Below are 20423 nucleotides of genomic sequence, written 5' to 3'. Positions count from 1 at the left end.
TCTGGATTGCTTGTTTCTCTCACTGAGGTGTTTCCTCTGAGCTGCTTTGTTTCTCTTGTACTTTGAAAGATGGTGTATTTTAAGTTACATACTTTTCAAGTGAAATTGTCAGCTGCTTTTTAGCAAAATAAAATCTTTCCTTTAGCCTGTTTGGTGAATATCATTTGGGTGGGTTTTGCACTGCCTGCAGCAGTGTCGGTTTATGACTTTATTTGATTGAGATCTCCAGGCCCTGAGAACAGGCTTTGTGAACCACATGAAAGCCAGTCCTGGTCTAAACGAGGGGAGGGTGGGGAAGAGATGACATAATGAGGAAATACCAGAGCTGTCATCAGTGAAAGCTCTGCTCGCTGCCTCTCTGTCGCAGAGTGCTCTGCCTGCTTCTCTGGGAGATGCTCCTCAGTCACTCTGGCACGTGAGACTCATTCACTGTCTGAGAGCAGGTCCCTCCATCAGCAGCTGAAGGCATCAAAATGTGATGGTCCTGGTAACTGCCTTGACTTTACTGCCACCTGCTTTTCTCAAGGGACTTTAAAGTGTTTCAACTTCTAGTTCTACCACGTAAGTTTTGTCACGTGGAGATACATCATCCCTTTCCTCTTGTCTCTGGCCTGAATTTATGTGATATTTATGACCAATATTTGGGAGTGTTTCACATCTACTTGGATAAATTAGCAGCAGAAATTACAATTTTTTGTTGCAGAATTGCATTCGCCAGTCTACTTATGAAAGCGCAAGCTTGTTCAAGCACATAAATAAATAGTTTCTGCAGTCACAATATACTAGGTTTGCTTTCCTCTCTGTTTGCATTGTCTGTTGTCACACCCTGTTAACCGATTCAGTAACATTCAGACCCATTCAGTGACAGAAAAAAAGACAATGACCCTTGTGATACCCAGCAGGTCTTCACTTATCTTCAGTGAAAAAAATTCTTAATCAGTGGATTTATTAAAATAATGGGCATCCCTGCCTAATGATAAAAGGTGGTTTTGTTTAATATCTTTTAATGTGTACTCTCATTTTCAACTAAATATAAGAGAAAATTAAATATTTAACGTGAGTAAGTTCTCTGATGATTAGTTCAAGGCAACCTTTTGCTGTTTTATCAGCCGCAAAAACATCTTCAGACAACTAGAACATGTTTATTGTTTTCGAGGAGCTCACCAAAAAGGAGAAAAAGCCCAATAGGTGAATTTAAGGGAGGATAAATAATAGTACTTTTAATATAATCAGAAGGGCTCTTTGGTACCTGTTTCCAACCAATTTTGTGTTATGGGAGAGAAATCTCAAGAGCAGAAGGGCAGGTTTTGGTTGGAGGCAATATTTTAGGTTTTCGCATTTCAGCTTGATCAGTGAGCTTGATTTTTAAATGGACTGAGAGAAGTTGATCACTGCACTTCATTGCCTTTTCTATTGGACATGAGCATATATGACCTATAAATTTTTTTTAATTTGAAAATTACTGAATGTTAACTTGATATAACCATGTGTTTTTGTATTATTGTATGCTGTCTTAAAATACCTGTCTCAAACTTCTATTGGTGTGGTACGGTCTGAGCATGTTCTTCATTGCTCTAGGACATACAGAGTTCAGTACTATTCTTATGTTCTGTAAAGATTGCTTAGAATGATACATCTTCAGTTCTGCCTAAGCTTTGTGGAAGCCTGAGGTGGTGGTTTTGATAGTGTTTATTTGCCTCAAGAGCCCCATTTATTTTGTATTGCAATAGCTCCTGTGTACTTCAGGACGCGCAGCCTCTTTCCGTAGGGTTCAAAGCTCAGGAGTCTGAGAAGTGACCACTCTGCAAAATTCTAGGTTAAATGTGGACATCTCTTGTTGCTAAATTGTGCTTCAACAAGGTCATTCTAATTCTTAAGTGAAATAAAACGTTCTTTGGTTTGAGTTTGGAGGTGTTACATCATTATTGACTTCTTGTCCCAAGAAAATTAGATAGATTTAAATTCTATCTTATTTGAGTTCATTGACTGAGAAGACCTTTTTCAGATTTGCCCTTTCTTTGAGTTGGAGAAATGTGTATTTGTATGTGGCATGTGGAAGAGAAGCTCCTCCATTCTCTCCTGCAGAGGTGTGGGCTCTGTGGGTATGTGCTCCTGGCCTTACAGATGACCCTACTAGTCTGGAGTACATTAGATAATACGATGCTTTTGAATTTTTTCAGCTGATATATATTTTTCCCTTTTCTAGATAGTCATTTTGTCCTCTTCTTGATACTGGTTTGAGTTCTGGCTGCCAGATGTCATTAGTATCTCTTTGGACAACTCTGGAAGGTGGGGAGAACACAACAATCATGTTCTTGAATATGATCTCTGCAGGGACAGTATTTTTGAACCAACATACCCTATCATTCATATGTGCAGACCATGAGTAAAAGTTCTGGTCCTTTCAATCCAAGCTATGAGAGGCAAGGCAAGGAAAATAATGCATTTTAGTCACCAAATTTTGCACAGTCTATTAGGATGTGTTTAGTTCTTTTTATGCTTTCTTGGAAATGATGTTTTAACCCTTGGAGGACAGGGCTTAGTTTGATTTTCATTATATGTGGGGGTTTTTTTATTTTTCTATGCCTGGTAATTTTTCTTCAAGCTCTGTTCTGTAAATTTGGCCACAGTGTTAGTGTTAATACCATAGAAATCCCTGTAATTTTTCAAATTCATTCTTTCCTTCGTGTGTGGACTGTCATCCAGAGTAAAAGGCTAGCATCATCTATAACCTAGAAATTCAATTCAGCTACTGGAATGGGATCATGTGCTAAAGGCAATCCCAAAACTTCTGTGGAAGAGCCAGGGAATTTCTGTTGGCAGGTTAGCAGCTCACTTAAAGATGTGAAAGGGAAAGGTAGGAATAAGTAAAGCTGTTTGTTCAGTATATACAGAAATAACTGTAAAGTATGTAAATAAAAGCAGCTTACAGTTGCTGCTTTTATTTGCTGCTATTGCAGGAGGATTTGATGTGTTGAACAATTGAGCAATCAGATGTTAGCTGAGCTTCAGTGTCAATAAACACAAAATATCGTATAGCGAAAACAACAAATAAGATCCTGAGTGTCACTGGGAAAATTGCTGACAATAAACTGGAAAACATAATTACTGAAAGGGTTTATCCTGCATGTAACAGGATAATGTGTAACTTCCTGCATATAACTTGCTGCCTGGCATGTGGAGTGTTCATGTATTTATCTCTACCTTCAGTCTCACTGCCTAGTGTGTTCCTCTCTGAGCAAGTTGACATTGGTTATGATATTTTTGAAAGTCCACACATTTGATTTACCACCATTTTGTGGCAGGACAGAGCTATCATATGGCTCTGGAACTGCTTGGCATTGCTGATTCTGAGTCCCTCTGTTTGAATGAAAGAGCAAGGCAGGAGATGTCAGGAGAAGGAACTGCCTTGTGGGTTGGACGGCTGAATGTTAACCTTAGCAAAGGAGATTCCATCCCTGCAGTTAATAAAGGGTTTCTTGTGAGATGAGGCAGGTTTTGGCCAGTACCTGTGTACCGGTTTGGCCAAATTTAGAAATATATCCTCTGAGAGGAGGCAGGTCACAGACCACCCCCTCCCCCACCAGGTTCGGGAAAAAATAAATTTTCCTCAAAGGAAAGTGAAAGAGAAAAAAAACTATTTATTTAACAAACACACGAGAAAAGGAAAATAATGCTAATTAATAAAAATCTCTGGCTGTGGAGAAAAAAACTGGGGAAGTGTCAGAGTCCTCCCTTTGGTCTCATCAGAGCTGGGGCTTGGCCCAGGGCCAGGCCCTCTGTGCTCGGTGGAAAGTCCTCCCGATGTGCTCTGATATTGAAGCAGTCCAGTAGAAAAGGGAGCAAATCTGAAATTCCAGGAAAGCAAAAGCAAAGTTCAACTCTCAGTCTCTCTCCAGAGAAAAATAAGCTGAACAACTGGCCAAAAGCTGACTGGAAAGCAGCAAGCTGGGTGCCTCCTCCCTCCCCTGCCACAGCTGGAAAAAAAACCTGCTATCTGTGTGTGACCTTGAACAAGCTGCAAACTGCTTTGAAAAAGTTTTGCTCAGTTTTTCCTTCCCCCTCTCAGGCTCAGTTTAAAGGCATAAAAAGGCACAAAAATTAATTTCTGGGCATAGGGCAGTGATATGGGATACACATCCTAAAGTCACCCCAAGACAACCTGGTAGCTTCTCTCTAGTTGAGTGTCAAGATTTCCAGAGTCTGATTTATCACAGATAACTTTCATCTACAGATAAAAGTCTCAGTATTCAATCAGTATGGAATAAAATAGAGACTAACTGCTTATCCTGGATGCTAAAAGAAACTGTAGTTACCTGAGAAAAATAAGTTGTTATCCTGTAATGAGCATCAGAACATGCACAGAATGGGAGAAGCTAGTATTGTGCAAATAATCTTCATTTTTGAGAGTTTCTAACACATTTGGAAGGGCAAGCACTCAATTTCTGTCATGTCTCAGCTGTCTAAATCTAAATGGGCTGTAGGTTTTAACAAGCAATGGCTGTAGGTTTTAACAATCAGCTTGTAGCATGTGCAGTTTCCTGAGTCTGGAAATCTATCAGTTGTTCCAGTTCCCACCTGGTAGGATTCATAATTTCTGTTTGCTAGTCCTTGCTTTTCTGGAAGGCCAGGGGTTTTTGCTTAGTTTCTGAGGAGCACACCTCTACAAGAAGTGTGGAAGTATTGACTACTATTGAAAACTGCTGTCTTAGTCATTTGAGATTGCCTTTTGCTACAAGTATCCTGTTAACTACGCTGTCGGAGTTCCAGTTCTTCACAGAGAGAAACAAAAAGCTCAAGTGAAAGATACTGTTGTCTTTCCAATGCACAGAGTAGGTTTTTGGAAAACTGACAGTCTTACGTCAAGCAATGAATTTAAAATAACCATTTTCTTCTGCAGCCTTTCTTCCCTGTTGCTAAAATAGATAAAGTGTGCTCACTGAACAAGACAAAATGCATTCACTGTTGAACAATTTTCATGTGAATGACTGTCCTTGAGCTCGTACAGTAACACACAGTAGATATCCATCCAATTAAGACTTGGCGGTACTGTAAGTGAGTAGCTATTATAATTTCTCTTGTATCTATCCTTGTGTTGACAAATTTTGCTATCCAAAAGCACTTCAGGATCCTGAAGGATTCCTTGGGAATGAAAATTTGAAAATCAATACTGAAAGTGAACTGTAATAATTCTGTGAAGAGGAAGGCTTGAATTTTTGAGGAAATGAAACTGCCTTATGCCTAGATGGTTTTTATATGGGATGTAGTATGTCTATGGTATAGCATAATTATAGTTTCTCTGTGGGCATAGTTTAAAAAAAACCAGTATTTTTCCTCAAATCCTTCCCCAGCAGGAATAATTCATCATAACTGTGAAGTCGTGTGTGCTCAGCATTACACTACACCAGGTTCTGCTTTTGATGTATGTGGATAATTCAGTTTAAAAAATGGTTTCATATCAATGGTATTTTAAGCAATAAAGAATGTTTTTAGCAGTGTTCTAAGTATTTTTCTGCTCAGTATAGGCAGTAGCTACCCTATCGATAAGGTGGAGGAAAAGCACCTGCTTTTGAATGAAATAGGCAGCAAAGGAAGCTAAATCAGGAAAATAACCCCCCACCCATTTTAACTGGTCAATTTGCAGGAACCTACAATCAGTTCTTCCTGAGTGAAGAATGTTACTTGGCTCACTCAATTTTTGCAGCATTTTACTGCTTTTTACTGTTTGGGAATGGGATTTCAGATATTGCAGGTGTCATTAGTAGTGTAAGAATCATGTCAAGGCTTACAGGGAAAGAGACTGCATGTACCAGAGAGGAGGTACTCTTTGGGGAGACAGGGCAGCTGGCAATATCCTGGATAAGGAAGGGAAGGGAGAAGAAGCAAGTAACAGGGAAGAAGTGCAAAAGTTGAAGGTAGCTACAGGTGAATAAATAGGTTGTATGAGGATGGGATCAGGTCCTATGTTGAATCATGGCTTGATGAAGAAAAGTTGAACTAGAAACTTAGAGGAATGTTGAAATGGGAAAAAACAGGAAAAACTGTTAATCTCCCTAAATAAAGTCTTCCTGATTAATTGAATATTCTTTTTATTTTTTTTGTTTACAGAGCAAAAAATTAGTTCCTTAAGATAATTAAGTGAAATAGAGGGAGTGGAATAAAGCTAGGGATTTGAATGTGATGATACAAAATTTGGTTAGAGTTTAAAGCCAAACAGAAGGATGCCAGAATTGTCAACAACAGGGAGAAGTCTGTAAAGCTTATATTCAGTGCTCAGGGTGTTGCTCAGGACGGATACAAGGACTTGGGGCACAGGGTTTGGATAAGAGGCTGGAAAAAATTGGTTATGAGGTAGGGGAGCAGCATGTAGTCTGACTTCCTGAGTCAATATTACAGTAACAATTGGAAAAAAAAAATAAAAGGCAAGGAAAGAAAAAAAAACCACACAAGGGAAAAAGAAAACCTCTGAAAAGTCTTCCTGAAGCATTGCAGGTAGATTCTTCCAGCTTTTTGGTTAATGCCTGGAGTGAGGCCAGAGGATCCAGGCCCTTTCCCCACTGCTTAGTGCTGCTGGCGAACTCCAAATTCTTGTTGCTGTTTGGTTCTGTTGCTAGCTATATTAGATGTAAGTGCCAATTTTGTTTTGGAGTGATCAGCTTCTAACTGTTTGTAGTAAATTTTATGTGTCTAGAGAAATCTATTTTTATTTCTTATAAATAGTACATGGCAGAATTTTTTGATGAGGTTAACCCTCCAAAATCCATTAAAAGGCATGTAGTACATTCACTTATATGTTTCTACTTCATTTTTACTGGATTATTTTGTTAAATCACAGAAGTGAAATTTACTGTTTTTCAGCACATTGAGGTAATAGTTTAAATAAATAGCACATCCTGAAGAGCAATGGCCCAGGCAGTTTTCCAGCCCAGCCAAACTGTAGATGCACTGCTGGGTTAGGTTTCATCTATGTAGGCTCCTCTCGTGCAGCAGAAATAGGTCTGTGCTTTTAGCTGGGTTATGGACAGAAATGATGGACCTGGCTGTAGAGGCTGAGTGTTGCCTGGCAGCATCACTCTGGGGACACTGGTGTGACAAAGGAAAGGATGCACACTCTGCTGAAAATCTGTGGACTAGAGCAGCAAAAATAACTTGAATGCAGCTGGGTGATAGGTCCAGAGTCATCTTTTGAGCTTCCACTCCTAATTTGAGAGGCAGAATGAGAGAGTAGAAAACAGTACAGTTGCTGTCAGCCTCCCAACAAATTCATCTTAGACAAACCAATTACATGATTTCTTAACAAGACAGTAATAAAAGCTTACCTTGGAGACACTACTTGTGCTGTGCAAGTAACACTTGCAGGGTTAAGGTGGTAACAAGATCTTTTAATAAATGATCTTCAAACTTCTTGTTCCTTACAGACTTTGTCGCTCTTCCATTTCCTTTTATTCTAAACAGTGGCAAAGTGAAGAAGAGCCTCGTTCACAGCAAGCCATTACAGGTGTTATTGTGAAGGTTGTTGGCCCCATTTCCTTCTGAAGAAGGCTTTGTTTGAGAGAGGAATCTCATGATGAAATAGAACAGGGTGAAGTGACAAAAATGGAGATGGTTATCTGTAAAAATTTGTACAGGATGGTTTGAGGCTACACTGACAGCAACAGGTCTGCCTGGGAATAAGTGTTTAGGAAGCGTAGAAGCTAACTGAGTTTAATTTTAATGTTTCTCATGACAGAATTTAATTCATGATGCTTCATCTTTTTACTCTTCTCCTCCATCTAAGATGGAAAGAGGCTTCCAGGAAACTGCGTAATTCCATGTTTCTCTTAATGATTTTGTTAAAAAAAAAAAGACCCTGAAACACATAGCTTGAGGTCGAGGCTTTGTTTTGGGCATTTCCCCCCCCCCCGCCTTCACTCTGTATTTTCATTCTTTCACATTTCAATTTGCTGCTTTTTTTCCAAAAAAGGGCAGTTACAGTAACAGAATTGAAGACATCTGGAGGAGAACATGGCTCCTCATGCCAGGCTGCTTTTCAGGTCTTTTTGTAGGAACTTCTGTGATACTTCAGCTGCCTATACCACCTTTTACTTGCCCCATGATTATGTAATTTTAACATGAACTTTTATTACTAAAAAATCAGCTATTGTCAGGTGCTTGAAAATTGAGCCGCTTGAGATTTTTCTAGACTGAATTTGGTGTGTTATTTCATGAAATTAAAGTGTGTATTGGAAGTTTAATGTGTGAATCCTATTTCTGGAATTTTATTGTTTAATATCATGTGCATCTACATGATGCTGTGTTAAAGGCAGTTGAAAAGAATCTTTTCCTGGGAAAGGCATCCTATCAGAAAATCCTATGTGTTTACACTACTAGATGAAATGGCATGATGATATTTATGTGGAACTGTCTTGCAGTGTTTAAATCTAACATGCCCTTATTGAAAGATGGCCAATATTTTGAAGGTGACCCTTTTTTTCCCCACTATAAGATCCTACTCTGACTTGCTTACAGCTTAGCTGGGCTCTAATGGTTTGTATCCTGTGTCCCCAGGTATGTGTGTCTAACTGAATTGTTTTGTAAAACTTCATCCAAGAAGGCTCAGTTTCTCATGAGAGTGTGACTAAGAAAAATGTTTTCCCATATGAAAATGTTGGTCTTGTGGACTTCTGTTGGGGCAAGTGGCTGTTTTTCTATAAATGTTCCATCTCTAGGGCAAACATAAGGTTTTAGTAAGAGAGATTATATTTCAGAAATGGTCCTGCTCATATCCTGGAAGAAATTCATCCAATTTGGAGGTCTGAGGCTGCAGCAATCTCAATGGATTCTCAAGAACTGAGAATAAATAAAAGGACTGAGAGATGGATTTTATACCGAGTCTGTGAGAGAGTTGTGACTAGTTGGGAATAGGAGCTGGGAGTGAATAATGCCCCAGGTGTTTGCTTTTTGTTCAACCCATGGAAGAGAGCCTGGGAAAGTAGGCTGGAGGGGACATGGCTGCAGGCAGAGGAAGAGTTGTCCCCTGGGAGAAACGAGGTTTCTCCCCACCTTTGCCACAGGATTCCTCTGTTGTAAGGGAGCTCACTGGGAGCAGAATGGTCACTCTGTGTGTCCTCCTTATTTAGTGCATGTCCTGCTTGATACCCACATGCCCCAACAGCAGAATTCCCAAGGTCTCTGTTAAACCAGTTTGAGATCCAAGGTATGCAAAATTAGGAGGTGTTGGCTTCAGATCCTTGTTTGTAAAAGTAGAGTGTTAATACTCCCATATCTCATGAGGGTGCCGCAGAAATAAATTTGTTTCTTGACATGAGATGAAAGTACAAAAAAGGAAACTTTAGCATTTTAAATTCAGAAGAATAAATAAAAGATGGGGTCAGACACTGCAAAGAAAACTAAATATTGAATAACTTCTCATTAATTAAGTAGCATCAGCCTGTGCACTGAGTAAATGAGGAATACAAGGGGGAAGCTAGTATTTTAATATTTATTTGACCAATGATTTTATACAGGTGTACAGGAAGGCTGAATTGAGTTTGGAGAAGTAATCTTCATTCTGACACCTCCTAATTCTTTGAGAGCATAATTTTGCAATCTTAATGTTGAAGAGTTTTGTGTGTGACTTGAATGTACACAGGCTTTTTAAACGTCATTGTTGTTATTTAGTTAATTTATTTAAAGGCAGCTCTGCTCTTCAGGATGGATCTGTGGGGAGAACAGCACTTGCGTCAAAGTTGGAGCATGTGCCTGGTGAATTGGGCTCTGGGCATGCAGAGGGACTGAGAGGTGCAGCCACACTTTTCCTCCATAAAGCACTTTACAGAGCATGCCAAGTCCTGCGGTGGCTTTTGTGTGGTGTATCCTGGAGGGATTTGTGGTGGGCTCCCCAAAAGCCGACTGTATGGAGCTGCTTTTTGAGAGTGTCTGAGCTCTGTGCAGTGGAACCCAGCAGCTGATGCCCGTGTGAAATCTGGCTGAGAGAAATGGGTCTGGTTTGCTGAGTCGTGGTTCAGCTGTGCAGAAATCAGGTGTACAGACCTCCCATGACACAGGGCTTGTGTGACTGATGATTCCAATGGTAAATCACTCTGTTAGGGACCTAAATGTTTCAGGAAAATGTCTTCCTAAAGAAATCTAAAGTAGGAGTCTGTGAGAAAGGGATCTTTTATTGAGGGGAAAAAAATAAATACAGGGGGTGCCAGTTCCAGAAAATCTCAATATTTACTGAAATTCAAATTTTCCACAGTGTGTATTTACAGCATCTTGGACAATATTCATCAGCAGGCTCAGTTTTGCCTTGTTTCTAGGTGTATACACTTTCTGTAGTGTACGTCAGAAAAATGAGATTGGCTTTCTGGAGGGTGTGCTTTGTGTTTGATTAGTGAAGGAGATCTGTAGATTTGTGGCCTCACTTCCTCACTTTTGCTGAAGAGTTTGTATAGTGGATGCAGGGTAAAACTGCAAGAGAGGGAATTCATTGCACAGTGAGGGCAGGGCTCCAGGGTGGTTGGGAGCTGGTGGTGTGCAGAGACTGTTCTGCTGAAGACTCCAAAAGTTATGCTTTTAAAATTGCTGTAGATGACATGCGGGATGAATTGATGACTCCCAGGGTACCAGGAGCAGTACTTTCTGAATACACTGAAGTTTCTGTTCATGGGCTAATCATCAAACAAGAAAAAATATATGGGTAAAAAATTGTAGACCTAAAAAGACTGCTGGTACTATTTTCCTGTTTTAAGTTAGAACAAAAGTTAAAAATTCAATGATATTTTTCTGTGTTAGGTTTTGAAAATATCAAGTGCATGGATTTTGGATGCATGTTCTTTAAAAAGCCAGAATTGACAAAAATTTAAGTTGTGACTCAGTTGTGCATTGATAGCAAGTAAAACCCTTTCTGGTTTTTGCTGTTTCCTTCACACAGCACCATGTGCAAATGGCAAACTCAGGTGTGCATCCCAGCCTTAACAATCACTGCTAAGCAGTAGGAAGTGATAGTGGGTGAGTGCAATTCCCTGGAGCCTGGCATTCCAGAAGCCCAGGGTGTAAATCACTCATCTAGCAATCCATAGCTCTCCCACTGCTGCATTTCCCCATGATTGTTGCAGCAGTGCAATTAAATTCTTTTCCCATCTTGCTCTTTCCAAAAGCTATAAACAATTAGAGTTTGTACAGGATAAAATAAATTAAAAGCAACTTACAGTAAAACTGTTTTGGCCTTGTGGAATTTGGAAGAGGGGGAGGGTTCTCTCTGCTTGTCTGAGATAACAAATCCAGCTGCAAAACCCAGTGTGGCTTGAATCTTCCTTTGGCCATGATATAGTTGAATGTTTGAGATGAATACGAAAGGGCTGAGAACTCTGATGCAGAGTGGTGCATCTCTGGTGTTCGTTGGGTACTGTCAGAAGCAGAAACCGGTACAATGCACTTCTGTGAAAGGTTTATTGGAGTGTGACTCTGGGAGGTCCAAGCACCATTCACTTGGCTGCTGCACTTTTCTCACTGGAAGGGGTCAGACTCCTGGAAAGATGCCTGGTTACAAGAGTAACAAGATGCTCCATATGGAGCCAGCTTTGTGAATTCTACTCTGTTTATAAAGTAAGTCCTGTCCCAAGAGGCCAGAGAAATCATTCCCAGGAAAGGCATTTTACATCCAGCTGACAGTGGAATACAGGTACATTTATTGGAGTATGTTTGGAATCCCATGAAAACCATTTGCAAACACTTTTGAATAGGTTCCCTGCCAACTGTGGTATTGGAAAGGGACAGTTTCCTGCGATGTTTCATTTCAAATGACTAAAGAAACACTTTCCGTAAATATTGATGTACTGAAATTCACAAGTGTCGAATCCCTTGTTACTGAAGGCAACAGCAGAAGCATTGTGGGAAAAGATAATTCACTATGAGAGTCAAAGTAAGCCTTTTCTTTCTTTACCTGGCAGGTTCCAATCCACCAAAATCTTAAAGAGCTCCTGGCCATCCGGACAGAGCTTCAGAAGAAGGTTGAGGATTTGCAGCGGGAAGCTGCCACGCGTTCCATTTCCTCCTCCTCTGACAGAGGTTCATCTCCTTCCCATTCTGCTACGCCAGTGCACACCTCTGTGTGATGTGGAACAAAAGCCATGTGAAAAAATCAGTGTCAGGTAACACAGAGGAGGGTGAAATGCTTTTCCCATCACAAAAGGATTGTGAGTGACTTGTAATTGCTATGATCTACATGCCTTACTCTGTGTCTGATATTATCACGATGAGGCCAAAAAGAGCTTCAATAGATGTGATGTATTTTCTTGTTGGCAGTTCCCACATGTGTTTTGACACTCTAGCTAAATCACCAATTGTGAAATTAAACTTTGTTTTGAGCAACTAACAATTTAACCATCCTAAAAAGGAATCCATCTGCCAAGCAGACAGAAAAATGCCTCTCACATTGTCTAGAGTACGATGCCTGGTTGAAAGAATCAGATGAAATGCCACATGATGCTTACACAGAACACAAAATGTTTTTCTGAATGGGAGCTCCTTATTTCATTCAGTAATATATATATTTTTTTTTTTGCTAGAGCAATTTATTTTTTTTAGGTAATGCACTTGGAAATTGATTTTAAAGTAAATGTTTTCCAGCGTAGTCAGTTTTACATTTCAAACTAAATATGCCATTAAAAGTGGATGAAGTTGAGCTGGATTTATCAAGTACACCACACTGACTTGTATGATGTAATATATTTGGTAAAGCATGTATTTTAGGTTTTTTAATGCCTTTTGTACAAGTTGAAATAAAGTCTTTTGACTGTTTAGCTTATTGTTCAGTTTCAGCCTCCTGAGCGAGGGGCAAACTTGCTCATGTCGAGGTCTTGTACAAAGTAAAAGTTTGTTTTCTAGCAAATGGTAATATTTGGGGTTGGAATGACACCCAGCTGTGTAAATTGTATAGTCTGTATAGCTCCACATTGTGAAGTGTGTTTTGTTTCTAAGTGTACACACAAAATGCAAAGCTGTGTGCGTTTATGCCCATGTGTATGTGATGTTAAACCTATGCACCCTCCCGTGGGTTTAAGCTGCACCTTCAGAAAACAGATCCTGCCTGTCCAAACCCTTTTGAGGACCTTAACTTGCAATGACATTGTTTGACAAAGTTTTTGAATAATATGGTATTAATTGGTTTTCTTGAAATAAAGCCTCTTGGCTTTTTGTTTTTTAGATTCCTACTAGCATTTTTTCTGCAAATGAATAATTTAACTGTGTTGTCATGTTAAATACACATTCCCAACTTTCTCGCATCTCCCCCCAAAAACACTCATATTGGAAAGATTTGATTACTGTAACATTCCTCCTTTTAGAAAATTATTCACTGGCATTCTTGGAAGGCCTAGAAATGGTGCATGCAGCAAATTTTCCCTGGATTGTTTTCCTTGCTGTGTTTCATGAAAATCTGGTTCTTCTCCTTAGGAAACTTAAATATTGCAGCTCTGCTTTTTGACTCGTGCTTGTATTGCTCTGGGTTCTGCTGGTGGGAGTTAAGCCCCATTCTTAAGAGCCTGTTGATTCTATATGGTGATTGTGGGTTTTACTGACTCTGAGTATTCATTTGTTGCTGCACATTTGTTCCCAATACACGACGGTGCTTTTCTGTGTCTCGTTCTCTGCATTAACTCTACCCAGCACGTAGTTAATGAGTCCAGTGAGCTGCTGAGCACCTTCCTGACTTCAGCTGAAGAGGCTGAAGTGCTGTATCCAGTCTTACACGTTGACTGTGCAGTGCAGGATATTTCAACGTGTCCTTTTTACTGTAGTGAATGCTTTTTATAATAAATATTCACCTACACAAGCACAGCTTAGGAAGGCTTGCAATGTTGCATCTGTTAATCAACCTCAGGCTTTTTATAAATAGATGAAAGATGTCTCCCTGTAAAAATGGTTCTGCAGAACAGTGTGCCAGCAGTGAATTTTACATTGCCAAAATATGTTGAGCTGGTATTGAATTAAACTCTTCCGTACTTCAGATTTCCTTGACGTTTCAACTGTATATTAAAGTAAAGCACATTATCTCCAAAATGCAGTGCTAAAGAAAATCTTTTGAAGTTTTTCTCTATATTTGTGCTAATAATCACAACATTTTCTCTATAATTATTGCAAAAGCGATGACTGGATTAGCTCGGGCATTCTGAGCTTTTTAAAGCTTGGATCTCTAGAGCTAAACTCTGAGAATTTGGTTTTGCATAGAAGAACACCAGTTATTTCAGCTGACTGGCTGCATATCCACCAGTTTCAACAGAGCTCAGCGAGTCTCTGATGTGCCAGGAGAGCTCTGGGGGAGGGTCCTGCTGTTCCATGTGTCAGCACAATGGATGGGTTTGTACATACTTAGCATGGAAATATTCAGACATTCTATAGCTCATGTGCTAGTTAGAGCACAGCTTTACACTGAAGAGATGATTGTTGTACTCCGTCTGCTTCCTGATAATCAGATTTTTTCCTATTGATTTAACAACTAATTCTGTCATCATTTTCTATTTTTCAATAAGGCAGTATTGAACTAGTTAAAGGAAGAGCAGAACCCTGTTCCCTGTCTGATGCGCCTTGGACAGAGCTATTAACTTCTGGTTCAAAAGCTGCATCTTCTGCTTTGGTTTTTGGTTTTGACTCTGCTCAGTATAAAGGGAATGTGCAAAGACAGCAAGCAGTTAACATTTGGCTTGTAGGATTTTCCTATTGTCAGTGACGTGTGAGAGGGCCGCAACCTGAATCCAGTGTCCCAGAAGGGGATGAAGCCTTGGTAACCAGCTGACACATTTTTTGGTTTTAAGTAAGTTAAGTGAATCATCAGCATCAGAGACTTTGCCATTTTAGTCCTGTTTCAGAGCTGAATTTACACTTCTTTCCCCTTTGTAGATAAAAGTAATTTTTTTGTTTTTTCATTAAAATGGAAGAAGGCTTTTAAAGCTGGTAAACATTCCTATCTGTCTGGTTCTGTTCCCTGCAGAGCAGCCTTCTCAAGGAGTTAAAGCTTTAAACAAAAAGTGTTTCACTGCTTTCATTTTCCAAGGGAAGCTGTACTAATTCATGTGCTGTGTGTAGTAACACCAAGAACAGCTGGTTCTCTAAAAGCTGAAAACAAGGAATCAAGAGCTCTCATTGGTGTGCACTAAGCCCCACAACAGAGGACACAGTAAAATGGGCAATTCAGACTATTCCCCAGGTGAAACATTTATGGTAAAAAGTAAAAAAGAATGTCGTTTTGCTGAGACCACGTCTGCTGAACTAAGACGGTATCGATAGCTTTTAACTGCAGAGCTTGTTGCAGTTGGGAAGAAAGAGTTTATTTCTACAAGAAACATGAGTCAGAAGTAGTTTGAAATATAAACCACCTTTCTTGACTGTGAGACTGAGCATTCCATCATTATACAAAGCTTAGTTTGCACTGCATGGGAGATTTATCTACTGGGTGTGAAAACGTAAAGAAAACTGCAGGAACCCGAGGGTGCTGCCTCGAGTTTAGCTGCTGGGTGACCTGAGGAGTGTGTGTGTGTATACAAATACTTCATTTTTACCATTAAAGTTTTCATAATGGTATTCATCTTCACACAAAGTCCAGTTTGGATTGGTTTTTTAAATAAAGTCTTCAGTGTAGTTACAGAAGAGGTGATGTACCGTAACGATACAGCCAAACGCTTGCAGCTTACTTCCAACATACCGAAAAAACCACAAAAAAATTAAGTCTTTCTAGTCAACTTGGTTTATTTGGTGTTTTCCAAAGGCAGTTAAATTCTGTTTTTTACCCCCATGACCCTTAACATGCACATTAACAAAATGTATTTTCTTGCAGTATAACATTCAACCTTCATTTGGTACAGGTCACTTGTTCAGCAGCAAGGAATCTGTCTTGCTTCTAAGTTAGAACATCACTCAAAAGAAAGGGTTCTCTAATTTCACAACCCCATTGTTTCTGAACTTTGTTTGTTCCTGAACCTCATCTGTTAGAGAAGCAATTTTTAAAACCTCAGCCTGCCGACTCATCCTTCTTTCTCAGAGTCTGAAATGGTATTATGGACTAATTCCACTTTTATCACAACAAATGAGTAGTTAAGGATGACAATGGAGCACTTCTAAGGGTTCGTTAGTGGGGTTGCATGAAAATGACTGAGTTTGTAGTGCCAAAAAGATCTGAAATTCATGTCAGAGTATTCTCAGCTGAGGAATCTGAAACATACTGCCAAAGGAAAATGCAAGTAATTGAAAGAATAAACAGGAAAAGAGCCAGCTGAATTCTTTCAATTCTCCCTTTTCTCTGTCAAACCTTTGACAAACCTTTGCTGGATCGTTTTATTGCCCTTTAAATTAGCTTTAGAAGTGAGGTGTCATAAGAAAAAGAGCTCGCAGCGCACACAGTACAGAAACTCTCAGGACATCTGTATATATAGGTTTTAGACTCATGAAAAAAAAAAAACAATTTTCTAGTGGTTTATTGCCTTTTTTTATAAAGGACAAGAAAGTTCATGCCATGTATAGAGAGCTTAAATGCAGGATTTTTTAAAAATCCATATCCAGATGTAAAGTGAATATATAGTAATTAAATGAAAGTAGAGGTCAGTGCTGGGTCAGCTGTTGCAGAACTCAGATCACTACTAAAAAATACACAGGAAACCTCTCAGTTGCTATAATGCCTGAAATATAGATGATGTGTAAACTCCCTGTTTCTCAGAGACTGGTCTGGCAGTTCAGATGGAAGGGGACAAACAGCAATAAAAAAATCATTTGAGCCTTTGCTGACATTTGCCACTAAGATTCTGACTTTTGTTGAGTTTTGAAGAGAAGGCCAAGCCTAATTTCTCTACTGCAGGATTTGCAAGTGTTTTCCTATTTGAAATCCTAGAGAAAGAAATCTTGAATTCTGTCACTTTGGAAGTGTTCTCTTTCACTTGTATTTGTGGATTTCCACGTACCTACACATTACACTAAGCTGTAAGTAGGCACCAAAGTCAGAGAAGAGCCTTCAATAAAAGCTGTGGCTTCTGAGTCCCAAAACCTGCAGTGGATTTTCCAGTGAAACATTTCCTGCCTTGTTTTTTACATTTGTGACCTGCAGTATTTTGAACTAGACTTGTGCTTCCTCTATGCCCTAGTGTAAGAGTTCCCCAAAGGAGGGGTGGGTGCTGTACCCTTAAACCACACCGACTATTGCACTCTCCTCTGGTCAAACAGGGCAGGGTAAACCCATGATCTGCATCTGCAGGAACACAGTCACTGGCAAAGGGAAAGGTGGAATTTCAGGCACTGGATCTAAGCCGGGAAAACGGCTTCTGGTGATCATCAGTGCCATGTTGTAACACTTCATCTACAGTAACTTAGAGAAAATATTTCATGCTACAGCTTTCAAATGTTTGGGTAAGAACAAAGAACAAGTGCTGGTGCATGGGACTGGAGATACACAAACTCAGCTGCGTGGCTTAGCCAGCACCTGAGCTCTCATGCAAATTGTGCAGACCACACTTCCTTTGTGAAGACCCTTCTCTGGGAGTAAACAAAGTGCATCCCATCTCCTTCCTATGCTTCCATTATCTGCGCCAATAATTAACCTTTCCTATTCCAAACACATTCATAAAACAAAGCAGCAGTAGTTCAGAGTATTGTTGCAGCCTAAGTGTTCTGAATAGTTGTGAGGCACCTTATAAACCACTGTAGCTGTTCTGCCAGAGCTAGTATAAGGCTTTAAAAATGCAAGTGTTAAAAAGAGCATAAAGAATTGTGCAGCTATTGCAAAATACTTAACCAAGTTACTAGGCAATTTCCTTCCAAATGGAGCTGTTACTGGGCTCATTCACCTCCTGGCAAGGCCTTCTGGAAGTCATGTCTGCCTGAAAGCTGTGAATTTGTACATCATACTGAAAGGCTTGGTTTTCTTAATACGCGTTCATAAAATACGGAATTTGCAAACCCATACAAAATGCTCACATTTCAGGTTTATTTATAAATAGTGAGTACCTCTTACACCACATAAAGTGAAATTTCCTTCACTTGAGAGCATGCTTTTTAAGCAATCATTGATTTGGACAAATGTATTGGAAAGTGGCAGTTATCCACATTTTAGGAGCAGTCAAAAAGGCTGGGGAGGAATTAGGAATCTAAACAGAAATTCTTGCAAAAAAGTGAAGGTTGGGTCTGGGCAGCGGTTTGGCAGCGTGGCAGGGGCTGCGTGTGCACTGTCCTGGTGCAGCCCAGTGTCCTGCTGAGCACCACTCACAGCCCTGTGCTTCCCAGGCAGCTGCAGGAACCCCATGCAGGACAGTGACGGAGGATTCAGCCTCTCAGGAGATACTGCCTTTTTTAAAGGTTGGTGGTGACACAAGGAGTGAAGCTTAAATGCTTTTTCTGCCTCTGGGTGCCTGGGAGCGCTCCCGATAGTTGCTGATAAAAGAAGAAGGAGGGGACTGCATCTTGTTAAGCTTGACTTCTGTTGTGGTAGTGAGCATTACAGGTCTTAACAGATACCTGCTTTATTTTCTTTTGGGTTAAATGTGTCACTTGTTCTAGTGTGACAGATCTGAACCCATCCTTGAAAGCATCCAAACACACACAGCTTTAATTGTGGTGACAACATAGGTATCTCAAGTCACAGAGACAGAATCACAGAAAGAACTAGGTTGGAAAAGACCTTTGAGATCATCAAGTCCAACCCATGACCTAACACCTCCTCATCAACTAAACCATGGCACTGAGTGCCACATCCAGTCGTTTTTTGAACACGTCCAGGAACAGTGACTTCACCACCTCCCTGGGCAGACGATTCCAGTGCCCAATCACTCTTTTGAGTGAAGAATTTTTTCCTGATGTCTAACCTAAACTTCCCCTGGCGCAGCTTAAGGCAGACTGTATCACTTCAGCTCCATTCTGATCTCCAGCACAGTGGAGCATTCAAATGGTATTTCCTAAAAGTGAGCACTGCACACACTGCTATCAGCTGTATTTGTGACTTGGTTTGAAAGTCAGGTCCTTTGGTTAGAAGCCCAGTGCTGGGTGGTGGTAGTGACGCATCCTCAACTCGTGGCTTGGGAGCAGGGAGTCACCTGGCTCAGCCCAAGGCCCCACACAAGGACCCACCATAGGCACTTCATTTTCAGGTGTAGCTACACTAAGGACTGCAATCCACCCTCAGGAAACGTGCAGCTTTGTCCTTGCCACTGGAAGTGACAGTGCCCGATGGCAGAAGGTGGCTGGAGGCGCTTTGCAGAGGGCTTTGCAGGGTTTGGCTTTGGATTGCTATTTACAGGCACTTCACTGTCCTCATACCTGTAAGCTCTTGAAAACTGACCACTGCTGAAGCACCTTCTGTGGATTTCCATACAACTGCACACCAATCTTGTAATACTTAAATGTAAACATAAACCTTTTCACAAAAAATAAACACATGCTACCAGTCTAACCCTAAAGCCTAGAGCAATGAAAAGCCAGTTCAAGCCTAAATACACATTAAATAGCTTTCGAGTCAAATTAAGTTAAAAGCTAAATTACAAGCATGTAAGATCTCTGTTGCTGCTGACTGATAATTTTCTAGCCCTGGGTCACGCTTTGTATCTTCGCACTGTCTTGTTTTGGTGGTTCTGCTGACTGTGTTTCCAGGACTGAATATTTAACTGGGGAGAAAGAAAAAAAAACATGAGTACAATAGCATACGATGGAACCAGGGCACAAGCAAGGGGTGCCCAGCACTGGCTGATTGTATGTGACACTGGAAAAGCCTTTGCAGCAGCCTTGATTGTCTGTCACTGAAAAGAAAGATCATGCTTCTCTTGTGCAAGACTCTCGATGGCTGGATACATGAAAGCTAAATGTTAACTGCCATCGTTTGCAGCATGAGCTCCTTGGGCTCTTACCAGGCTTTCCTTTGTGTGCAGTAAAGGGGTAAAAGCACTGTGGTGGATTGTTTCACAAAAGCTGCGGCATCTCCTAAGCGGTGCCTTCATCAAAGGGACACAGAAGCTCCGTGCAGCACCGGGGACTTTAAGGAAGTCCCTGGGTAAAGCTGTTTTTGTGGAGGGATGCAGGCAGGGGTAAGGGATACAAGGCTCTCACCCTGGGGTTCCTCGCTTACGACAGCTTCCATGTTTTCTCCTTTCACATACTCCGCGTTCAGTCCCTCTGAGAAGTACAATAAACAGAGTGAGATGGGAAGGGTAGAAAGTAGAATTACTTGCTTTGATGCTTTAAAAACTCTGGTAATGGGCCTCAGAAGCTGTAACAGCCGAGATGCTTTTTTGCAACTTCCTCTGCAGTGACAGCAGCACAGAAGCCTCGATAACCCACAGCCAGTGCTGAGATTCACTGGGTTTCAAAGTGCCCATGGAGCTCCTGGCAGGCACAGCTCCAGCAGCAGCTCTTTTGTCTGAGGCTCCTGCTTCATCTTTATCACGCGAGGCAGCCCAGCTAATTCCTGTCTA

At 40.6% G+C, this 20423-nt stretch overlaps 2 protein-coding genes across 8 annotated transcripts in view; one reads left to right on the top strand and one right to left on the bottom strand.

The window, feature by feature from the left end:
• The window catches only part of MTMR1 (myotubularin related protein 1), a 39387-nt gene extending 25769 nt beyond the window's left edge, over window positions 1–13618 (top strand). For all 6 annotated transcript variants that reach the window (XM_032123862.1, XM_032123861.1, XM_032123867.1 and 3 more), the window contains one exon: window positions 11934–13618. In XM_032123862.1, the coding sequence (XP_031979753.1) occupies window positions 11934–12098 (165 nt within the window). In that variant the 3' untranslated portion in view covers window positions 12099–13618. The remainder of the gene's footprint in view (window positions 1–11933) is intronic.
• Window positions 13619–15701: 2083 nt separating this feature from the next.
• CD99L2 (CD99 molecule like 2) overlaps window positions 15702–20423 on the bottom strand; it is a 31205-nt gene continuing 26483 nt past the window's right edge. For both annotated transcript variants that reach the window (XM_032123871.1, XM_032123872.1), the window contains 2 exons: window positions 20059–20124; window positions 15702–19619 (listed from right to left, as the gene is read on the bottom strand). In XM_032123871.1, the coding sequence (XP_031979762.1) occupies window positions 19537–19619; window positions 20059–20124 (149 nt within the window). In that variant the 3' untranslated portion in view covers window positions 15702–19536. The remainder of the gene's footprint in view (window positions 19620–20058; window positions 20125–20423) is intronic.

The sequence above is a fragment of the Corvus moneduloides genome, chromosome 14, assembly GCF_009650955.1.
Source record: "Corvus moneduloides isolate bCorMon1 chromosome 14, bCorMon1.pri, whole genome shotgun sequence".
NCBI lineage: Eukaryota > Metazoa > Chordata > Aves > Passeriformes > Corvidae > Corvus > Corvus moneduloides.
This window is presented reverse-complemented; position numbering and strand designations above follow the sequence as displayed.